The sequence below is a fragment of the Salmo salar genome, chromosome ssa10 (assembly GCF_905237065.1).
Source record: "Salmo salar chromosome ssa10, Ssal_v3.1, whole genome shotgun sequence".
Lineage (NCBI taxonomy): Eukaryota > Metazoa > Chordata > Actinopteri > Salmoniformes > Salmonidae > Salmo > Salmo salar.
The window spans coordinates 24678210-24695730 of NC_059451.1; the positions used below are offsets into that span (position 1 = coordinate 24678210).

The 17521-nt window shown below is 41.3% G+C and overlaps 2 protein-coding genes across 5 annotated transcripts; both read left to right on the plus strand.

Annotated features, from left to right (window-relative positions):
* The first annotated feature begins 614 nt into the window (after positions 1-614).
* Positions 615-10303, plus strand: LOC106613845 (tyrosine-protein kinase ZAP-70). Of its 4 annotated transcripts, XM_014216514.2 has the most exons (14): positions 615-747; positions 956-1042; positions 5596-6081; positions 6283-6443; positions 6977-7115; positions 7213-7294; positions 7415-7437; positions 7535-7574; positions 7688-7898; positions 8299-8505; positions 8727-8919; positions 9050-9190; positions 9500-9612; positions 9723-10303. In XM_014216514.2, the coding sequence occupies exons 3-14, from the start codon at positions 5677-5679 to the stop codon at positions 9838-9840; spliced, it is 1833 nt and encodes a 610-aa protein (XP_014071989.1). In that variant the 5' UTR covers positions 615-747; positions 956-1042; positions 5596-5676; the 3' UTR covers positions 9841-10303. The 4 variants fall into 4 exon arrangements, with proteins under 4 accessions (XP_014071989.1, XP_014071991.1, XP_014071992.1 ...); XM_014216516.2 differs by having other exon boundaries at positions 688-1037; XM_014216517.2 differs by lacking the exons at positions 615-747; positions 956-1042 and adding an exon at positions 3834-3851.
* Positions 10304-10603: 300 nt separating this feature from the next.
* On the plus strand, positions 10604-16456 carry mob3a (MOB kinase activator 3A). The gene is made up of 4 exons (XM_014216519.2): positions 10604-10823; positions 13471-14032; positions 15623-15825; positions 16076-16456. Exons 2-4 carry the CDS (start codon positions 13615-13617, stop codon positions 16103-16105), a joined length of 651 nt encoding a protein of 216 aa, XP_014071994.1. The 5' UTR covers positions 10604-10823; positions 13471-13614; the 3' UTR covers positions 16106-16456.
* Positions 16457-17521: the final 1065 nt, after the last annotated feature.

The following is a 17521-nucleotide window of genomic DNA, read 5'->3' on the forward strand; positions in this document are numbered from 1 at the left end:
ATGACCAGCTTTTCAAAGTTGTGTATTTATACCTGTGTTCTCTGTCTGTCTGTTGCCAGTTCGTCTTGGTTGTCACGCTTACCAGCGTTTTGTCCTGTCAGCACCTGTCTTTTCCCAGCCTCTCTTTTTCTCGCCCTCCTGGTTTTTGACCCTTGCCCATCCTGACCCTAAATCGCCCACCTGACTGCTCTGCCTGCCCCTGACCCTGAGCCTGCCTACTGTCCGGTACCTCTGCCCCTATCTGGATTTCTGACCTCTGCCTGACCTGACCCTGAGCCCGCCTGCCGCCCTGTACCTTTACCTCTGTTTGCTGCAATAAACATTGTTACTTCGACACGGTCTGGACTTGGGTCTTACCTGATTCCTGCATCGAAGCGAGCACAGAAGACATTTAGTAGACAACTGTAGCGGTAACAGCAACGTGCCAGCGTTATTATCCTACTTAATTCCTTTATTAAGTATTCCATTGTACTGTGTACATCATGTGTATCCTATGCATATTACACATACACTTAACTTGTTATTAGTGGTAGTAGTTAGGTCTACCTGAATAGTTAATCCAGACCGCCCTCTGTAGGTGATTTTGAGGGCCTGCACTAGCCCTGTTCTGACATGTGGCCTCCAACAAAGAGATATCTGAAATGGAATGCTGTTCCATGTAACCATTAAAACCTCCACCATAGCCTCGCTGCTGGAGGGCTGTGGTCGACAGTTGGAAACAGAAGACTGGGTCAGCTGTGTCAGATGGTTGTAAATATTGAAATTGTGCTATTTTATTTTCTGCCTTTTCATGAAACAAAAGGTAGTATAGTAGAAAGGGTTTCATGTAGCTGAGGTGAGGAAGTAGCTTAGTGAAGATTCCAGGGCTGTATCAATCAACCCACATAGTTTTCCTGAACCCTCACTCGTGCCCTCACTCAGCAGTGCTGATGCATATTTTCTGTCACCTATACAGATCGACAGACTCAGCAGCTCTCTGTCTCTGAGGCCAATCTACTAAGATCGCTGACTTCTTTCCTCAGTTCCAGTGAAATAGTGTATGGTGAGTCCATCTAATTTAAAAAGCCAGTTCTGTCTTTTTATTCACTTATTTTCAGTTGAGGAATTAGGATGAATCTCTTTTAACCAAATCAAGGATTTTGTTCTGGCTGTATGGAAAAAAAGGGGATGGAAAAAAAGATCAAGTTGAAAGTCTATTACTTTGATGTACTTTGAAGTATACAATACAATATTTTAGACTGCATTTATATCAATAATATATGTAAAAGATTGTTCTTGAAATGTTCCTTTTCTATGACTTGTTTCCTTATAACCAGCGTCTTAAACAGATTTAAAACTGTTAATATGTTTCTATTAGAAGAGTTTTTGCTGTAACACAGGAAAAATGGGTTCACCACAGTGCGCAAAGACATTCTAGCTGTGGCTTCAAAAGTAAAGATTATATTTATAAATAGTTGCTTTCATTGTGTATATGAATAGAAAACCAAAAGGGGTAAGATTTTCAAGTAGACACACCCGTGTTTTATGTGTGTCGTTACTGCTTGTAATTTTCTTTAGAATTATACTGTAGATTATATTTTGAGACTTGTTGGCACTTGTAATCAGACAAATATTACAAAAGAGGTTACTGTGCTTTGTATGAAAATAAGGGGCTGTATTTTTATGACGTTTTAAACAGAGACTCATTTTCAACTAGACGACAGACTAACCTTCATACTTCTTTGAAATATTCTGAACATAATGCAATCCAGTAATGGGTTCTATAAGAATCTATAAGAAACAACTTGATTGGCCTGTTGGGATAGAGCCCTGGTTTAAACCTGACTGGCTAAACTGTGCCCTGACGATGTGTGGCTGACTTGGGCAATTGAATTCTATATATTGGCTAACTCATTACAGAGGTGCCACAACCCAGATCACTAAGACTGATGTGTTGTCGTTCCAGGGAGAGTTAGAGAGTTAGGGGTCACAAAATACTTGATTATCCTCTTGGGTTTGGTCTTAAGCTCGACTGGCTAAATATGGCTGGGTGAGGGGCCATTGTCAGCTACCCAGCAAGTCAAGCATTTTGCAAGCTGCATGAAACAATAGCAGAACAAGAAATTCCAAAAGCTTGATTTGAAATCAGCAATTGTCTTCTACGTTTAGGAAAAATATGCGCATTAAGTCCCTTATTGATTTTCCATTGAAGTAAGCAATCTCTAAATAGTATTTGTTTTCTAGGTAGCAGTCTCAGCCACATACTTTAAATGAACTACTTATTAGAGCCTTCCACCATTTTAATGTATGTTTGATGTTTGTAGGCCTATTTTTGTAGGCCTATTTGTAGGCCTAGGTGTTATTAAGCAACATTGTGTGGTCTCTTTGTTCTCTAAAGGCCTACACCACTATATAAAAAACATTGCCGCATTGAACACATTTATATTTAGTAGTAGCCAAAGCAATCCCTAAAAATAGCTAGGTATTGGGTATCTAATGATTTAGGAATGTTTTTGTTAGTATAACTTACAGAACAGATAATGTTTCTGATATAACGTTTCTTTTTAATCATCTTTTGAACACTGTAATGGCAAAACATGATGGGCTATTATTTATATGACTATGATTACATATGAAATACATGGCAAATATGTATTATTGTTACAGATCATGGCCATGAGCCAACGACTGAATTTAGCAAAGCTGAGTTTACTTCTTATAGTTGATTAATGTAATGTCTTATAGCTAAACCAAGGGCCCTCTATCATGTTATCCTCTGTGGTTCAGTGGACAAGGCATTTCTATTGTAGACCTCACAGTCACAAGTATTTGCACGGAAAAGGTTCTGCGTCAGAACACAGTTCTGCTATCTCTCCGCTCTTTAAATCTATGGCCTTCAGCCTGCCGAGAGGGCCTGGGACTCCTCTAAGGGTCGGCCGGTTCAGCCGTCCAACCTGCTGGTACCGTATGCCCTATATTGGCTCAGCTGTAAACCCCAACCAACCTCCGGGCAAAGCACTACTGAGAATGCAGGGTCTACCAGGGGAGAATATAGGCCTACAGCTGGTTTTGATGTGAGTTTAATGTCTTGTGGGAAAAAAGTAATTTTGTTGGAATGTAACGTTTGAATATTAACAGCATGGGTAATGTTTGTAGAAGTGTATTGGAAAAAGTGCTGATGCAGTTAAATATCCATCACACTGTCAGTCTCTGTTTTGTAAAGTAACATCTGGGTTGCTCTATATATTGTTAGGGAAATTTGTCTTGGTTGGTTTGTTTTCCTTATGAAGCAGTATAACATTCAAAAATAGTTTTATTAAGCAATAAGGTCTGAGGAGGTGTGGTATATGGCCAACATATCACGGCTAAGGGCTGTTCTTGCACACGACGCAACGCGGAGTGCCTGGACACAGCCCTTAGCCGTGGTATATTGGCCATATATAAAAGAGATTATAAACTGGGTGGTTCGAGCCCTGAATGCTGATTGGCTGAAAGCCGTGGTATATCAGACTGTATACCATGGGTATGACAAAACATTTATTTTAACTGCTCTAATTATGTTGGTAACCAATTTATAATAGCAATAAGGAACCTTGGGTGTTTGTGATATATGGCCAATATACCACGGCTAAGGGCTGTGTCCAGGCACTCCGCTTTGCGTTGTGCATAAGAACAGCTCTTAGCCGTGGTATATTGGCCATAAACCACACCCCCTCGGGCCTTATTGCTTAAATATATAGTGTATTCCCTTATCAGAAGTTGATCTCCGTTTAGGTTGTCTGTCCTGGACTGGAAGGAAAGCAACATCAGGGAAGAGAATTGGGGTGGTCAAAAGCAAACAGCATATTTATGCTCCGATTACTGAGCTAGTGGTGAGACATTTATGGTTTTCTCTATGTGTTCACTCATAAATTCAGGGAACTAGAAAAGAAAATGTGGACATTTACTCGTCAACAACTCTATTTTTGACAATACATCTTCTTCTCTGACAGATTGGTTTTTATGCTCAACATCTTTCCATTTGCATGGGAACTGACTTTTATGGCTATTCTCAAGTACTTTATTCTGTCATTCAGACTTTTAGATGATTCAGCTCATAAAATACAAGGATAAAAAAACAGGAAATAAAACTAAACACAAGTCAGTTTTAGCCATTCACATCAATAGAATTTCAGAAATGTAAACAAGTGCATACTAAAGGCACAGTTTTCACAGTACAACATGTCTTTGTACCACTGTCCCTTTACTGTGGTGAGTGGGGGTTTGAAGCTCTCAGGCCATGGTGGAGTTTATGTATGCTGTGGCACATTGCGTCTCTCTGTGGCTCTGTGTCTGTGTGTCCGGCGTGGATGTGAGCATACTGTCACAGGTACTGTACGTCCAGGAAACTGTGGTTGAATCACAACACGGTTTTAAAAGCATAAACACAAACATAGACACACATAGACAAAGGTGATTCAGTCTTTACCTTCACCCTCCTTTTGACATACCTCACCTCATAGAATCCTTTCACAAAGCACAGGACTTCAGATCTCTGAAACAATACATCAAATATTGGCCATGGGCCATAAGTTTGCACTTTTTTACAAGAAGAATAGGAATGGAGAGTTCCCATAAGGAGCTACTAGTATATTGTGTATCACGTAATAAACTGAAGTTTGATTTTAGCAGTTGATTGAAACTACAAACCAAACCAAGGAAAACCACCCTGACCTATGACTCACACCAACAGATTACATCTTTTTTTGCTAAAGCTTCCATTTTCCAAAATGAGGCTGTCAAATTAAACGGAAAAGAGGAAGTTATATGAAAACCGCAAATAGAAAACTCAATACATCACTATGCTAACTGATTCAACTGTCTATTTTGCCTAGTAGACTCCTTTTATTTCGGCTTCTGTGCGTGAATATCATGTCATCTTGATAGTTGTCTGGTGTGCGTTTAAAAAGTTATGATACTCATCTGTGTCTTACCCACCAACAGGCATTTTCCACTTGTTATCACATAAAGATACCTCACAGCAGAGCAGACACTAGATGCTTTGATGGTAATTGCACAGCCTGCAGTCTACACTTCTTTTACATTTTCCTGATAGTCAGAAAAAAGCGCTAATTAGTTTAAACAAATACTGATGGGGCTACATCTGAAATATTTTGTTTCTGTATTTTCATTTGTCTAAAAATGACATTTGTTTTCATAGTCTTCATTGAAATGTGCAGCTAGTGTGTTGAACAGCTCAGGGAAAATTTGAGAAACAGCAGCACCTGTTCAACGTAAGAGTGAGAAACTGAAGAGTTGGAGAAGGAGGACGGGGGCGGGTGCCGTTTCCTGTTGTGGCTGTGCTTAACACCAGTCTGTGCCGGTGTAGAGAAACACGCATAGCCTACTATTTATCTCACATACTGCACCCAGAACAGCCCAACCACACAAATACCCCAGATACTCCTCTGGATCCCTGAGATGGAGTTTCTGATGAAGACTGTAGACTGTCATCAACAACCTCAATTAGAGAAAAACAACGATCTGGAAAACATACTGTAGTTAGCATTGCTTGTGGTAATTTGAATATTGTGAAAATAATAATGCATTATTATTTTCCATTCTCTCTCTGTATAGATCTTTAATCAGGAGCCTCCAGACATCTCCAACCCTTCCAACTGAGGAGTCTTCCCTTGTACTTCCTGAGGAGACTCAGACATGGCAACAGACCCTGCGACAGAACTGCCATTCTTCTACGGCAGCATCAGTCGCTCGGAGGCTGAGGAGCACCTGAAGCTGGCAGGCATGGCAGACGGGCTGTTCTTGCTGCGCCAGTGTCTGCGGAGCCTGGGCGGCTACGTGATCTCCCTGGTGTGGGACCTGGACTTCCACCACTACTCTGTGGAGAAACAACTCAATGGCACCTACTGTATTGCGGGTGGCAAGCCCCACTGTGGGCCAGCGGAGCTCTGTGAGTTCTACAGTAAGGACTCAGATGGCCTGGTGTGCAATCTGAAGAAGCCCTGTCTGCGCTCACCAGACAACCCCATTAGAGCAGGCGTCTTTGATAACCTGAGGGACAACATGCTGAGGGAGTATGTACGACAGACATGGAACCTGGAGGTAAGGGTTGGCTGAAGAATAGGCAGCAGGGTCACACCAACAGCATCTCTGATGCCCTGTAGAACCTTGGCACGAGTAGGTTAACTGTAGTTAGTCTGCTGGCCCTGTTGGAACCTTGGCACGAGTAGGTTTACTGTTGTTAGTCTGCTGGCCCTGCTGGCCCTGTGTAGGCTCAGGTTGACTAACTGTCTATCTGTTCAGGGGGAGGCCATGGAGCAGGCCATCATCAGCCAGGCCCCACAGCTGGAGAAGCTGATCGCCACCACTGCCCATGAGAGGATGCCCTGGTACCACGGCAAGATCCCTCGCCAGGAGGGGGAGAGGCGACTCTATTCCAGGGCACAGCCAGACGGAAAGTTCCTGTGAGTCATTTAATATTTTTTAGTCCAATTCCATCCGAAAGTCCCTGTCGTGGTAATTCTTACACAGGGACACTCAAAGTAAATCTTAAATTAATCATTATTTACAATCAGCGCACTGGAGAGGTTCCAACAAACTTGATGCACCACAGGGAATGTCTGTCAGGAGCTCTAACGGGGCAGTCCCATTAGTTCCCTTATCTACTGACAAGTTATATTTGCATGATTTAGCTTATTCATCATTCATAATTAATGTTTGCTTCATTCGTGTGACGACCAATACTGGGTCATACATGTGACAGACCAATACCTCACGAGGCTTATTCTCTCTAAGCTGAGATCTTGAAACTGAGATATCCCTTTCTCTTAACAAGGTTTTGGGCGTACTGCCAAATTGCAGATACTGATAGTGAGGATTCGTTCAATCAGTCATTGCATGAAAACAGAAATTGGTTCATAGAAAAGCACAAACATAACAATTTCCATCACATCCCAAAACACTCACAACAATGATTATAGTGTTTTTTTCTCATCAGAGTCAGAGACAGGGAAGAGTCCGGCACCTTTGCCCTTTCTTTGGTGTACGGGAAAACGGCCTACCATTACCAGATCCTACATGACAAATCAGGGAAGTACTCCATGCCAGAGGGAACCAAATTTGACACAGTGTGGCAGGTAGATTGTTCTCTCTTCTTCAACAAATTGGTTCAAATTTATTGTCTGCTACCTCATGTTTAAGTTTGCCCCACTCTCCCTCCCTTCTACATTGCAGCTGGTTGAGTATCTTAAGATGAAGCCTGATGGGCTAGTGACAGTTCTGAGGGAACCATGTGTGAACCGCAACAATGCCAAACGTACTGAACCAACATTTTGTTCTCAAATGAATCAAAATCATCACATTCTTCTTATCCCTTCACAAAATGTGTACCCTATGCAATTTAATTAATTGTCTTATTTTTCAAATCCATTTTCAGAGACTCCGGTTGTGCCCTTAGGGGTGAGTGTGAAGAACATTTTATAATTTCTCCATGGTAGATGCAGTACTTTCCAACTTCATTCACACAGATCTACTGAATACAGTACACTTCTTTCAGAGGCGGTCCAGAACAAATGCATACACACCGCCACCTGGAGGTAGGTCATTAACATTACAACAGACACACATGGCCTTTCCACCAAAATACACAGAAAAAAATCATTGAATGTGTCTTTAAGTCATTTACCTTTGGTTTGGCCATTTCTTACAGTACCTCTGGGGGGCTCCACGGAAGTCAACACTTCGCCCCCCACAGACCGTCAGATGCTGCCCATGGACTGCAGTGAATTTGTCAACCCTTACCATGACCCCAATGACCTGAAGAAGTTCTTCATCAATAGGGAGCAGCTGATGATCGACGAGGTGGAGCTCGGCTCAGGCAACTTTGGCTGTGTCAAGAAAGGAGTCTTCAAGACAAATAAGTGAGGGGGGTGGGGGGTGCTGCTTCTTGGATGAATCAAAACATCAGAACCTGAGTTATGAACCAATAACATTTACATTTTAGTCATTTAGCAGATGCTCTTATCCAGAGCGACTTACAGTAGTGAATGCATACATTTCATTTCATGCATTCACTACTGTGAATGCTGGCGTTGCAAACACCATGCTCTACCAACTGAGCCACAGGGAAGGCCCAATAACCTCATGCCTAGAGCCACTTATAACAACTGATAACTACGTTTTATGTCACAGAGGTTTATAATTATTTTTACTGAGAAAGTGAGCTGATCAGGAAAAACTCTGAACCCTAGTTAGAGGCTAACATTTAGAAAAACATGGGGCCCTATTGATAACACATCACAAATTCTTGTGTGGTTCCAGGGGCCACACTGATGTGGCCATCAAGGTGCTGAAGAATGAGAATGAGAAGCTGGTGAAAGATGAGCTGATGAGGGAGGCAGAGATCATGCACCAACTGAGTAACCCTTACATCGTCCGTATGCTGGGGCTCTGCCAGGCTGAGTGCCTGATGCTGGTGATGGAGATGGCTTCTGCTGGGCCACTCAACAAGTTCCTCTCCACCAATAAGTAAGGCCAATTATTTCACACGTGTAGTGTAGTACAGTATATCATAAGGCATGTTTTTCTCTTAATAGTGACATTGATCATAGAGAGTTATGGAAATGCAATTAATGATAGCCTTGTTATTACTCAAACAGTGATGATGAGCTCAGCAAAGTGAAGCTAAATACCATGAGAATTCCCCTAAAGCTTTATTTGAGTTCCCTTTCTGTCTCTCTACCTCTCAGGGATAAGGTCACAGTGGAGAACATTGTGGGGCTGATGCACCAGGTGTCTATGGGAATGAAGTACCTGGAGGAGAAGAACTTTGTGCACAGAGACCTGGCAGCTCGCAACGTCCTGCTGGTCAACCAACAGTTTGCCAAGATCAGTGACTTTGGTCTGTCCAAGGCTTTGGGTGCTGATGACAACTATTACAAGGTAGAAGTCTCTTGCACGTGTCATGTGCTATAATGTTAAGTTGGTCTGTTTTATATAGTTAAATGATGCAGTTCTTTATATGTACATTATTCATGTGGTATGGTAAGCATGTGTGTGCGTGGGTACATAGGCACGCACAGCAGGAAAATGGCCGCTGAAGTGGTATGCTCCAGAATGCATGAATTTCCACAAATTCTCCAGCAAGAGTGATGTCTGGAGCTTCGGTGTCACCATGTGGGAAGCCTTTTCTTTTGGAGGGAAACCATACAAGGTACTATCTGTACAGCAGCAGCAAGATCTATATACAACAAACATTTAAAGATGTATACTGTTGCCTAGTAGTTAGAGCATTGGGCCAGTTACCGAAAGGTCGCTAGATCAAATCCCCGAGCTGACAAGGTAAAAATCTGTTGTTCTGCCCCTGAACAAGGCAGTTAACCCACTGTTCCTAGGCTGTCATTGTAAATACGAATTTGTTCTTAACTGACTTGCCTAGTTAAATAAAGGTTAAATAATAATAGCCTCCAACAAAGGAGCTGTTGAGATTATCTTCATCTGTCTTTTTACCACATGTGATCAGAAAATGAAAGGTCCTGAGGTGATCGGTTTCATTGCCAGTGGGAGCCGCATGGAATGTCCATCTGGATGTCCAGATAAAATGTATGCTCTGATGAAGGACTGCTGGACATACAAGTAAGTGAGAAACCAGAGACCTATTCACTTTCCCACCACATGCTACTAGACCACACTGCTGCCCAAAGGAGATCCATCGCGTCTAAAGTGTCTGATCTTTCTCTTCTCAGACACGAGGACCGGCCAGGCTTTGTGAAGGTGGAGGAGCACATGCGAGGCTTTTATTACTCTATATCCAACAAACCTCTGCCTGAGGGGACCACAGATGCTGCTGAGCCTCTCAAATAGTCCAGGGACAAGATACACTCTGTCCCCGCGCCACACAATGCATTCTTTGAGATAGACAATGAGCCTCTTATGAACTGGGAACAAGCTGACGGCTTCAGAAACAGACAGCAACAGTAAACAGCTAAATAAGCCTTATTGATGCAAATGTGAGTCTGTAATGAAAGTAATTCATATTAGAACAGCCTTTTTTAGTAGCTCAGGACTGCATCCTTTGTTGGTTTGAATGTTTTGGAAGAAACCCCCCAAAAAATGGTGCATGTTAGAATTGTAAAACTGCATATTGAAAGTGTAATTCCCTGAGATATAATTAAGTCTAGCGTGAATTCTGTTTCTATTTAAGTGCTTCAGCTCTCTATACATTTGTTAACACGTCATGATGAATAAAACATGTCACAGAATATGGTGTATGTATATTAAGTAATTGTGGAAATTATTTTTGAATAAATTATGAAACAGACTTTAAGATCAGAAATATGGGATTCATTTCGTTTTTGAGTTGTGAAATTGTCTACATATTCATAATGTCGGTTACCAAGTTTGTCACTTCCACGACAGATTAACATTTTCACAACACTTTAAAATCGAATACTATGATGAAGCAATTAAACCCATAGCTATATCATCGACACAAGAGTCTTGCTTGGATTAATATGATGTGAAACAATTCACTTTGTTTGAATTATCAAGATACTTGTAGGCATATCATTAGGCTACTAGCCTAATGATAGAGTTGTGCAGGCCTCATTGAGGTGCGCCACTCTGTCCTCGGGCGGTGTACAGTGACGTCTGATCAAAGGAAGTGGGGGTTTTGTTGGTAGGGAGGGGCTTATTTTTGTTTCCTAATAAAGTATAGACTTAGCGCTATGAGCCGAACTCTTATACATTAATCATAATGTAGCTTTTGTTATACATTTGAAAACGATTAGCAAAGTTTGTTTTATTCAAGGGAACATCGGTAAAGAAGGCTCAATAAAGCGGAACAAGTAAGTGGTATCTCTCTAAGTTCGGGGAAAGTGGTTGGGATACGAATTTCGTCACCGTCAGCTCGGTAGCAATTTACGCCGTTATTTTTACGTGAAATGTAATAATGAGAACTCTTTTGATGAGAAGATTATGCTTAGCTTTATTATGCGAAAAGCAACAAGTGCGATTGATGTCTTTCTTTTCACGTCATGAATAAACTTCGTAGCCTCGTCACGCGCCCTCGTCGTTCAAGAAGCCAACATTAGCATCAGCGCGCAGGCGGCCGCAAGGCTACATCATGTACTAACTAGCGAGATTTAGTTTGTTTCACTTTTGCCTCCGACCACTTTATACTTCTTATGTCGGCTGTCTCGATATAGGCCTATAAGTAACTTCGATATATGAAATGGCCTTATTGTCTGAGGTCACTTCATAATGTCGTGCAAGGTTGTCCATGCTGACTCGCTTGGCTGAACCAGGCCGTAAAGTAAATGTGACAAATAGGAAATGACTCGTATAGCTTGCAACATTGTAACCACATTCTAATTAAAAACCTCTCCCTGCAGCATGGTAACTATCTAGTGGTAACTATCTAGTCTACTCTGTAACAACACTCACTTTTGTAACATTGTAACTGGTTGGTGTTATTCTTCTCTAAGTTGATGTGGAGGACAGACTTCCATGAACCTACTACTCTTATGACAGCAGTCATGGATGTGTATTTTTATGGTTTGGTAGTTAAATATGGTTTAATAATTTGATTAAGTGATTATTAATCAATGCTTAAACATTATTTATGATTTGTTTTTTTCATTAGTTAATTGGAGCTCAGAAATGGACAGACACCACAAATGCTTACAGTATTATTAATTCATACCAAACAACAGAACTAATGGTGATTGTTTTTACAAAGTATCAGTCAACAATTTGGACACACCTACTCATTCAAGGGTTTTTCTGTATTTTTTATTATTCTCTACGTTGTAGAATAATAGTGAAGACATCAAAACTATGAAATTTACATTTTAGTCATTTAGCAGACGCTCTTATCCAGAGCGACTTACAGTAGTGAATGAAATGACACACATGGAATGATGTAGTAACCAAAAAGGTGTTAAACAAATCCAAATATTTTATATTTGAGATTCTTCAAAGTAGCCACCCTTAGCCTCTGATGGCTTTGCACACTCTTGGCATTCTCTCAACCAGCTTCATGAGGTAGTCACCTGGAATGTATTTCAATTAACAGGTGTGCCTTGTTCAAAGTTAATGTCCTGGAAGGTAGGAGTGTTGGGCCAGTAACAGAAAGGTTGCTGGATCGAATCCCCGAGCTGACAAGGTAAAACAAAATCTGTTGTTCTGCCCCTGAACAAGGCAGTTAACCCACTGTTCCTCGGGCGCCGAAGCCATGGATGTTGCACCTCTCTGATTCAGAGGAGTTGGGTTAAATGCGGGAAACACAACAGACTAGGTATCCCCTTTCCCAATCCGGAAAATGTTAAGAACTTTGAAAGTACCTTCAAGTGCAGTCGCACTTGAACTGGCTTTCAGGAGGACCGCCACAGGAAAGGAAGACCTCTGCTGCAGAGGATAAGTTCATTAGAGTTACCAGCCTCAGAAATTGCAGCCCAAATAAATGCTTCAGAGTTCAAGTAACAGACATCTCAACATCAACTGTTCAGAGGAGACTGCGTGAATCAGGCCTTCATGGTCGAATTGCTGGAAAGAAACCACTACTAAAGGACACCAATAAGAAGAAAAGACTTGCTTTGGCCAAGGAACGAGCAATGGACATTAGACCGGTAGAAATCTGTCCTTTTGGTCTGAGTCCAAATTTGAGATTTTTGGTTCCAATCGGCGTGTCTTTGTGAGACAGAGTAGGTGAACGGATGATCTCCACATGTGTGGTTCCCACCGTGAAGCTTGGGGGAGAAGGTGTGATGGCTTGGGGGTGCTTTGCTGGTGACACTATTTAGAATTCAAGGCACACTTAACCAGCATGGCTACAACAGCATTCTGCAGCGATACGCCATCCCATCTGGTTTGCACTTAGTGGGACTATCATTTGTTTTTCAACAGGACAACTTACCTCCAGGCTGTGTAAGGGCTATTTGGCCAAGAAGGAGAGTGATTGAGTGCTGCATCAGATGACCTGGCCTCCACAATCACCCTACCTCAACCCAATTGAGATGAGTTGGACCACAGAGTGAAGGAAAAGCAGCCAACAAGTGCTCAGCATATGTGGGAACTCCTTCAAGACTGTTGGAAAATCATTCCAGGTGAAGCTGGTTGAGAGAATGCCAAGAGTGTGCAAAGCTGTCATCAAGACAAAGGGTGGCTACTTTGAAGAATCTCAAATATAAAATATATTTTGATTTGTTTATAATACTTTGTGGTTACTACATGATTCCATATGTGTTATTTCATAGTTTTGATGTCTTCACTATTATTCTACAATGTAGAAAATAGTAAAAATAAAGAAACTCTTAAATGAGTAGGTGTGTCCAAACTTTTGACTGGCACTGTAATATTAAAAATGTAAGAAATAAATTGTGGGCCTTGTTAGTATAGCCGCACCAGATGGAATATTGCATGTTAATGCTGAATTTGACAATATGGCATCTATGTGAATCTGACACTGACAATTATTCTTTCTACCCCTCTCAGATTTGACCCTTGAACAGCCTCAGGACTAAAATCAGCTGTGAGGAAAAATAAAACCAGTGTGTAACATCTCCACTGTTGTTTATATCTCCTTCATCTAACCAGTAAATAATTCAATAAGACATAAACAAACTGCCACATGCAACAATGTCCATGGCCCTGAAGCAAGTCTTCAACAAGGACAGGACATTCCGGCCGAAGCGTAAGTTTGAGCCCGGGACACAGCGCTTCGAGCTGCACAAGAAGGCCCAGGCGTCTCTGAATGCAGGCCTGGACCTGAAGCAGGCAGTAGCACTGCCCCATGGAGAGGACCTGAATGACTGGGTGGCCGTGCACGTGGTGGACTTCTTCAACCGCATCAACCTCATCTACGGCACCATCAGCGACTCCTGCACCGACCAGACCTGCCCCGTCATGTCCGGAGGGCCCAAGTACGAGTACCGCTGGCAGGACGAGCACAAGTACAAGAAGCCCACAGCCGTTCCAGCCCCAAAGTACATGAGCCTGCTGATGGACTGGATTGAGGTACAGATCAACAACGAACACATCTTCCCCACCAACGTCGGTATGTACAAATAATGATAACTAGGTGCATGGGCTGGAATCAGCATTGTGATAAATGGGTTTAATGTTTTGGCAGAGTTACAAAATAGCATCTTGCTAGGCTGAATTACTTGCAACAGCTGTATTCTTTCATCTACAAAGATCCAGAAATTCTTAACCTTCCATTCTTCACGTCCTCCCACCACACAACTTGGTATCTGACTAGCTGTAGAAACATCCAAGCAATGGCATTAGAAATGGGTCACAGAATCCACAGTAGGGTATAAATAGGCATGGCATGTGCACATGTCCCTGGAAATGCATTGTTAAAATGCTATTAGAATAGTGTAAACGGATGGACTTCATCTATTGCAGACCTGCCAACATGTACCAACTACGCAATTCTCTGTCCATGAAAGCATGTACGAGATCCGAGTTAAAAGTATGCAGAAAAGAATAGGTCCTTTTTTATTTTATTTTTTATTTTTATACATTTTATTAAAATGTATCTACTGAGTAAATCTAACATCCCGATTCTCGAGCTGCAACACACAGACATGTACGGAGTTTGTCAACGGACATAGAGATTAATACATCATCATTATTGGACGTAGCTACCCCGTGTCTGCCCCTCCTGTTTGTTGTGATGCTGAGTTTGCCGACTGTCAGCTGTACGTAAACACATGGACAAATCCATTATCGACTCCGTGTGTTGTGGAAAGGTAAACACTAACTGTTTCAAGCTAACCTTAGCGAACATAAGATGGACATTCAGCACCAGCCGTTGACACGCATTTGCTAGTGCAATAAATACAATTTAAATACGAAAAATAACTGGTCGCATTTGTGCAATTAGTTGTATTTTCCACGTAACATTACGAGGATCACACAACCTGATATACTGTAACTGTAATTATGATCCACGGCACAAAAAGTATAATTAAACATACATTGGCATTAAATGGAGTCGGGAGTTTAGAAGACTGCGCGATGAAGGATTGAGTGTCCGGTTTTAGCTATAGAGGCAATGCTTCTAAAATGCCTTTGCACTAGATCTGAGATTTTATAAACTTCGAAAATAATGTATGCGCTGCAAAGAAATACAATAGGCACCTTTTACATAGGCTGAAACACCGGACTCTACTAGCGAACAGCGTTTAGATTCCCTTTGCGGTAGCCTAAGCTTTGTGTAGCCATTTTGCGGTCTGTGTCGATGCGATCATTTAGTTTTTGTGTTTTCAAAATGATTTTGCTTTTAGTGTTGATTAGGAACCATGTCTAAAAAAGCATCAGACTCACAAACAGCGCGTGCTGGGGGGGGGAGTAAACTCAAATTTGCCGCGCGCGTCTGGTGGACAGGGTTGGCAGGTCTGCTATTGGATGGATGAAGGAAAATATGAATCCTCTGTCCTGTGGTCATTTAAAGGCTCACATATCTCCTTCAAGTGATACAAGCATGATCCTGTGATACACAAAAAGTTGAGAATTAATCTGACAAGTAGACTGATTCAAACACATATGGTTGAGAGCATGACTACTTTTGTTTACTTTACATGTTTCAGGAGGACATATCTTCATATTTTTTTTGTCATCTTTTGTTTGGTTTTTGAAGGTACTCCCTTCCCCAAGACCTTCATGCAGGTAGCTAAGAAGATTTTGTCTCGCTTGTTCCGTGTGTTTGTCCACGTCTACATCCACCACTTTGATCGTGTGAGCCAGATGGGTGCAGAGGCCCACGTCAACACCTGTTACAAGCACTTCTACTACTTTGTAACAGAGTTCAACCTCACAGACCATAAGGAGCTCGAGCCACTGGTGAGTGAGAAAAAAATAATTGAATTGTCTATCTTGTTGGTATGTGAGCTGATAAACAATTGCACAAGCTTATAAAGGCAAGGATACATTTTAATTTCCATATCATTTCTTTGACATTACATGGCTTTTGTGTAAAGGAAGCTGCCTGAAGTTATGTCTGTATTGCACCCTAGAATTATGATCTTTACGAGCACGTTTTTGTGCTTTTGCTATAATAATGTTGCTAAACTACAACTCCTGTCTCCTACAGAAAGAGATGACATCACAGATGTGCCACTAAGGGAGCGCCACTGACCACTTTACACATTCCCCCTTGAAGACTAGTTCCGTCCATGTAGAAGAATGAAACAGGAAACGTAAACCAAATCTAAAAGAGTCTTTATTTTTATAAACAAGTACTGTAATCTATTTTAACCATGTAGGTCTTTTTAACCAGGATCCTTGTAAGGCATTCTGTTCCTTTTAATGTTTTGAGCATTTTATCAGAGCACAGTATTATGAGATCTTTCTTTTTTAATTTGAAGCAGAATCATTCCTGTCATTTAGTTGTTCTCATATCTTAAAATAATATATGTATGTTTGTACATATCTAAGATTGTAGTATGTGGTGACATTAAACATACTCACTCTATGTTCCTACTCTAAACTGTGTCTTATGTTTAATTATAGACTGGGTAGTTTGGATCCTGGATGCTGATTGGATGAGCAGCGTTTGAAGCCGTGTTGTGTTACCATTTTTATTTTTCCAGAATATACACTCAAACTAGTATATTGTTTGTTAATTAAATCTATGACATTGTTTTATAAAAGAACTGAGAACAAGGCCTGTTGAGCAACACCAACTAACATAATAAACCCGTTGTGCAGGTCTTAAGTTGGTCCACAAGGTGGCATAAAGAGCACACAAATATGGCTGGTGTAAGGGTTGTGGAGTTAATATGTAGATGGAAGCACATTCAGTCTAATATATGCCATAAACCTAAAATCCTAGACTTATAGATCCAATGAAGGGGAAATGTAGCGCTTGTGACATGATTCGGGTTAATTATCTGATTTAAGACGGTTATGCAAGAAACAGTATGGACCGAACTGTTTTAATAAGGAAGACGGCAACTTTGTAAATGTTTTCTTCTGTCCTCCATAATTGCTCAAACTAAGAAGGAACACTACTTGGCCTTTGCCAGATAGGCTTGGGCACAGTGATCTGGGGTGGATTTACAGGCCATGATATTTCATAATGAACAGTATTATGTCACAGCCAGTGAGAGTTAAAGGAAAGAATGATTTTCATTCATAACCTGTCCTATTCCTTTTCGATGGGGACAGGTAATTATTGGACACGCATCAAATTAAACGCGTATCAATGTAACCATGACCTGAACCCGCTTGACTTGAGCTAAATGAATCCAAGGACATCACATGAAATTCACTTTATTGGATGAGTAGGCTCCTCAAAGGTAGGTCTATCGGTTGTCAATCTGGTCTCAGAGCATTTTGTATTCTGTATGTAAATCCGAGACACTCCATTTAGTATGATATGTTCTGTTTCGTATGATTACGTAAGACCAGGGTTGGAAAAAGTACCCAATATTCATACTTGAGTAAAAGTAAAGATGCCTTAATAGAAAATTACCTAAGTGATAGCCACCCAGTAAAATCCTACTTGAGTGAAAGTCTAAAAGTATTTGGTTTTAAA

Bases quoted from the DNA above. Each gene is read 5' to 3' on its own strand.
- LOC106613845 (XM_014216514.2), top strand. From the start codon at position 5,677: ATGGCAACAGACCCTGCGACAGAACTGCCATTCTTCTACGGCAGCATC. The intron at 7,295-7,414 runs GTACTGAACCAA...ATCCATTTTCAG, and splicing joins GAACCGCAACAATGCCAAAC to AGACTCCGGTTGTGCCCTTA. The intron at 8,506-8,726 runs GTAAGGCCAATT...TCTACCTCTCAG, and splicing joins AAGTTCCTCTCCACCAATAA to GGATAAGGTCACAGTGGAGA.
- mob3a (XM_014216519.2), top strand. From the start codon at position 13,615: ATGTCCATGGCCCTGAAGCAAGTCTTCAACAAGGACAGGACATTCCGG. The intron at 14,033-15,622 runs GTATGTACAAAT...TGGTTTTTGAAG, and splicing joins CATCTTCCCCACCAACGTCG to GTACTCCCTTCCCCAAGACC. The intron at 15,826-16,075 runs GTGAGTGAGAAA...TGTCTCCTACAG, and splicing joins ATAAGGAGCTCGAGCCACTG to AAAGAGATGACATCACAGAT.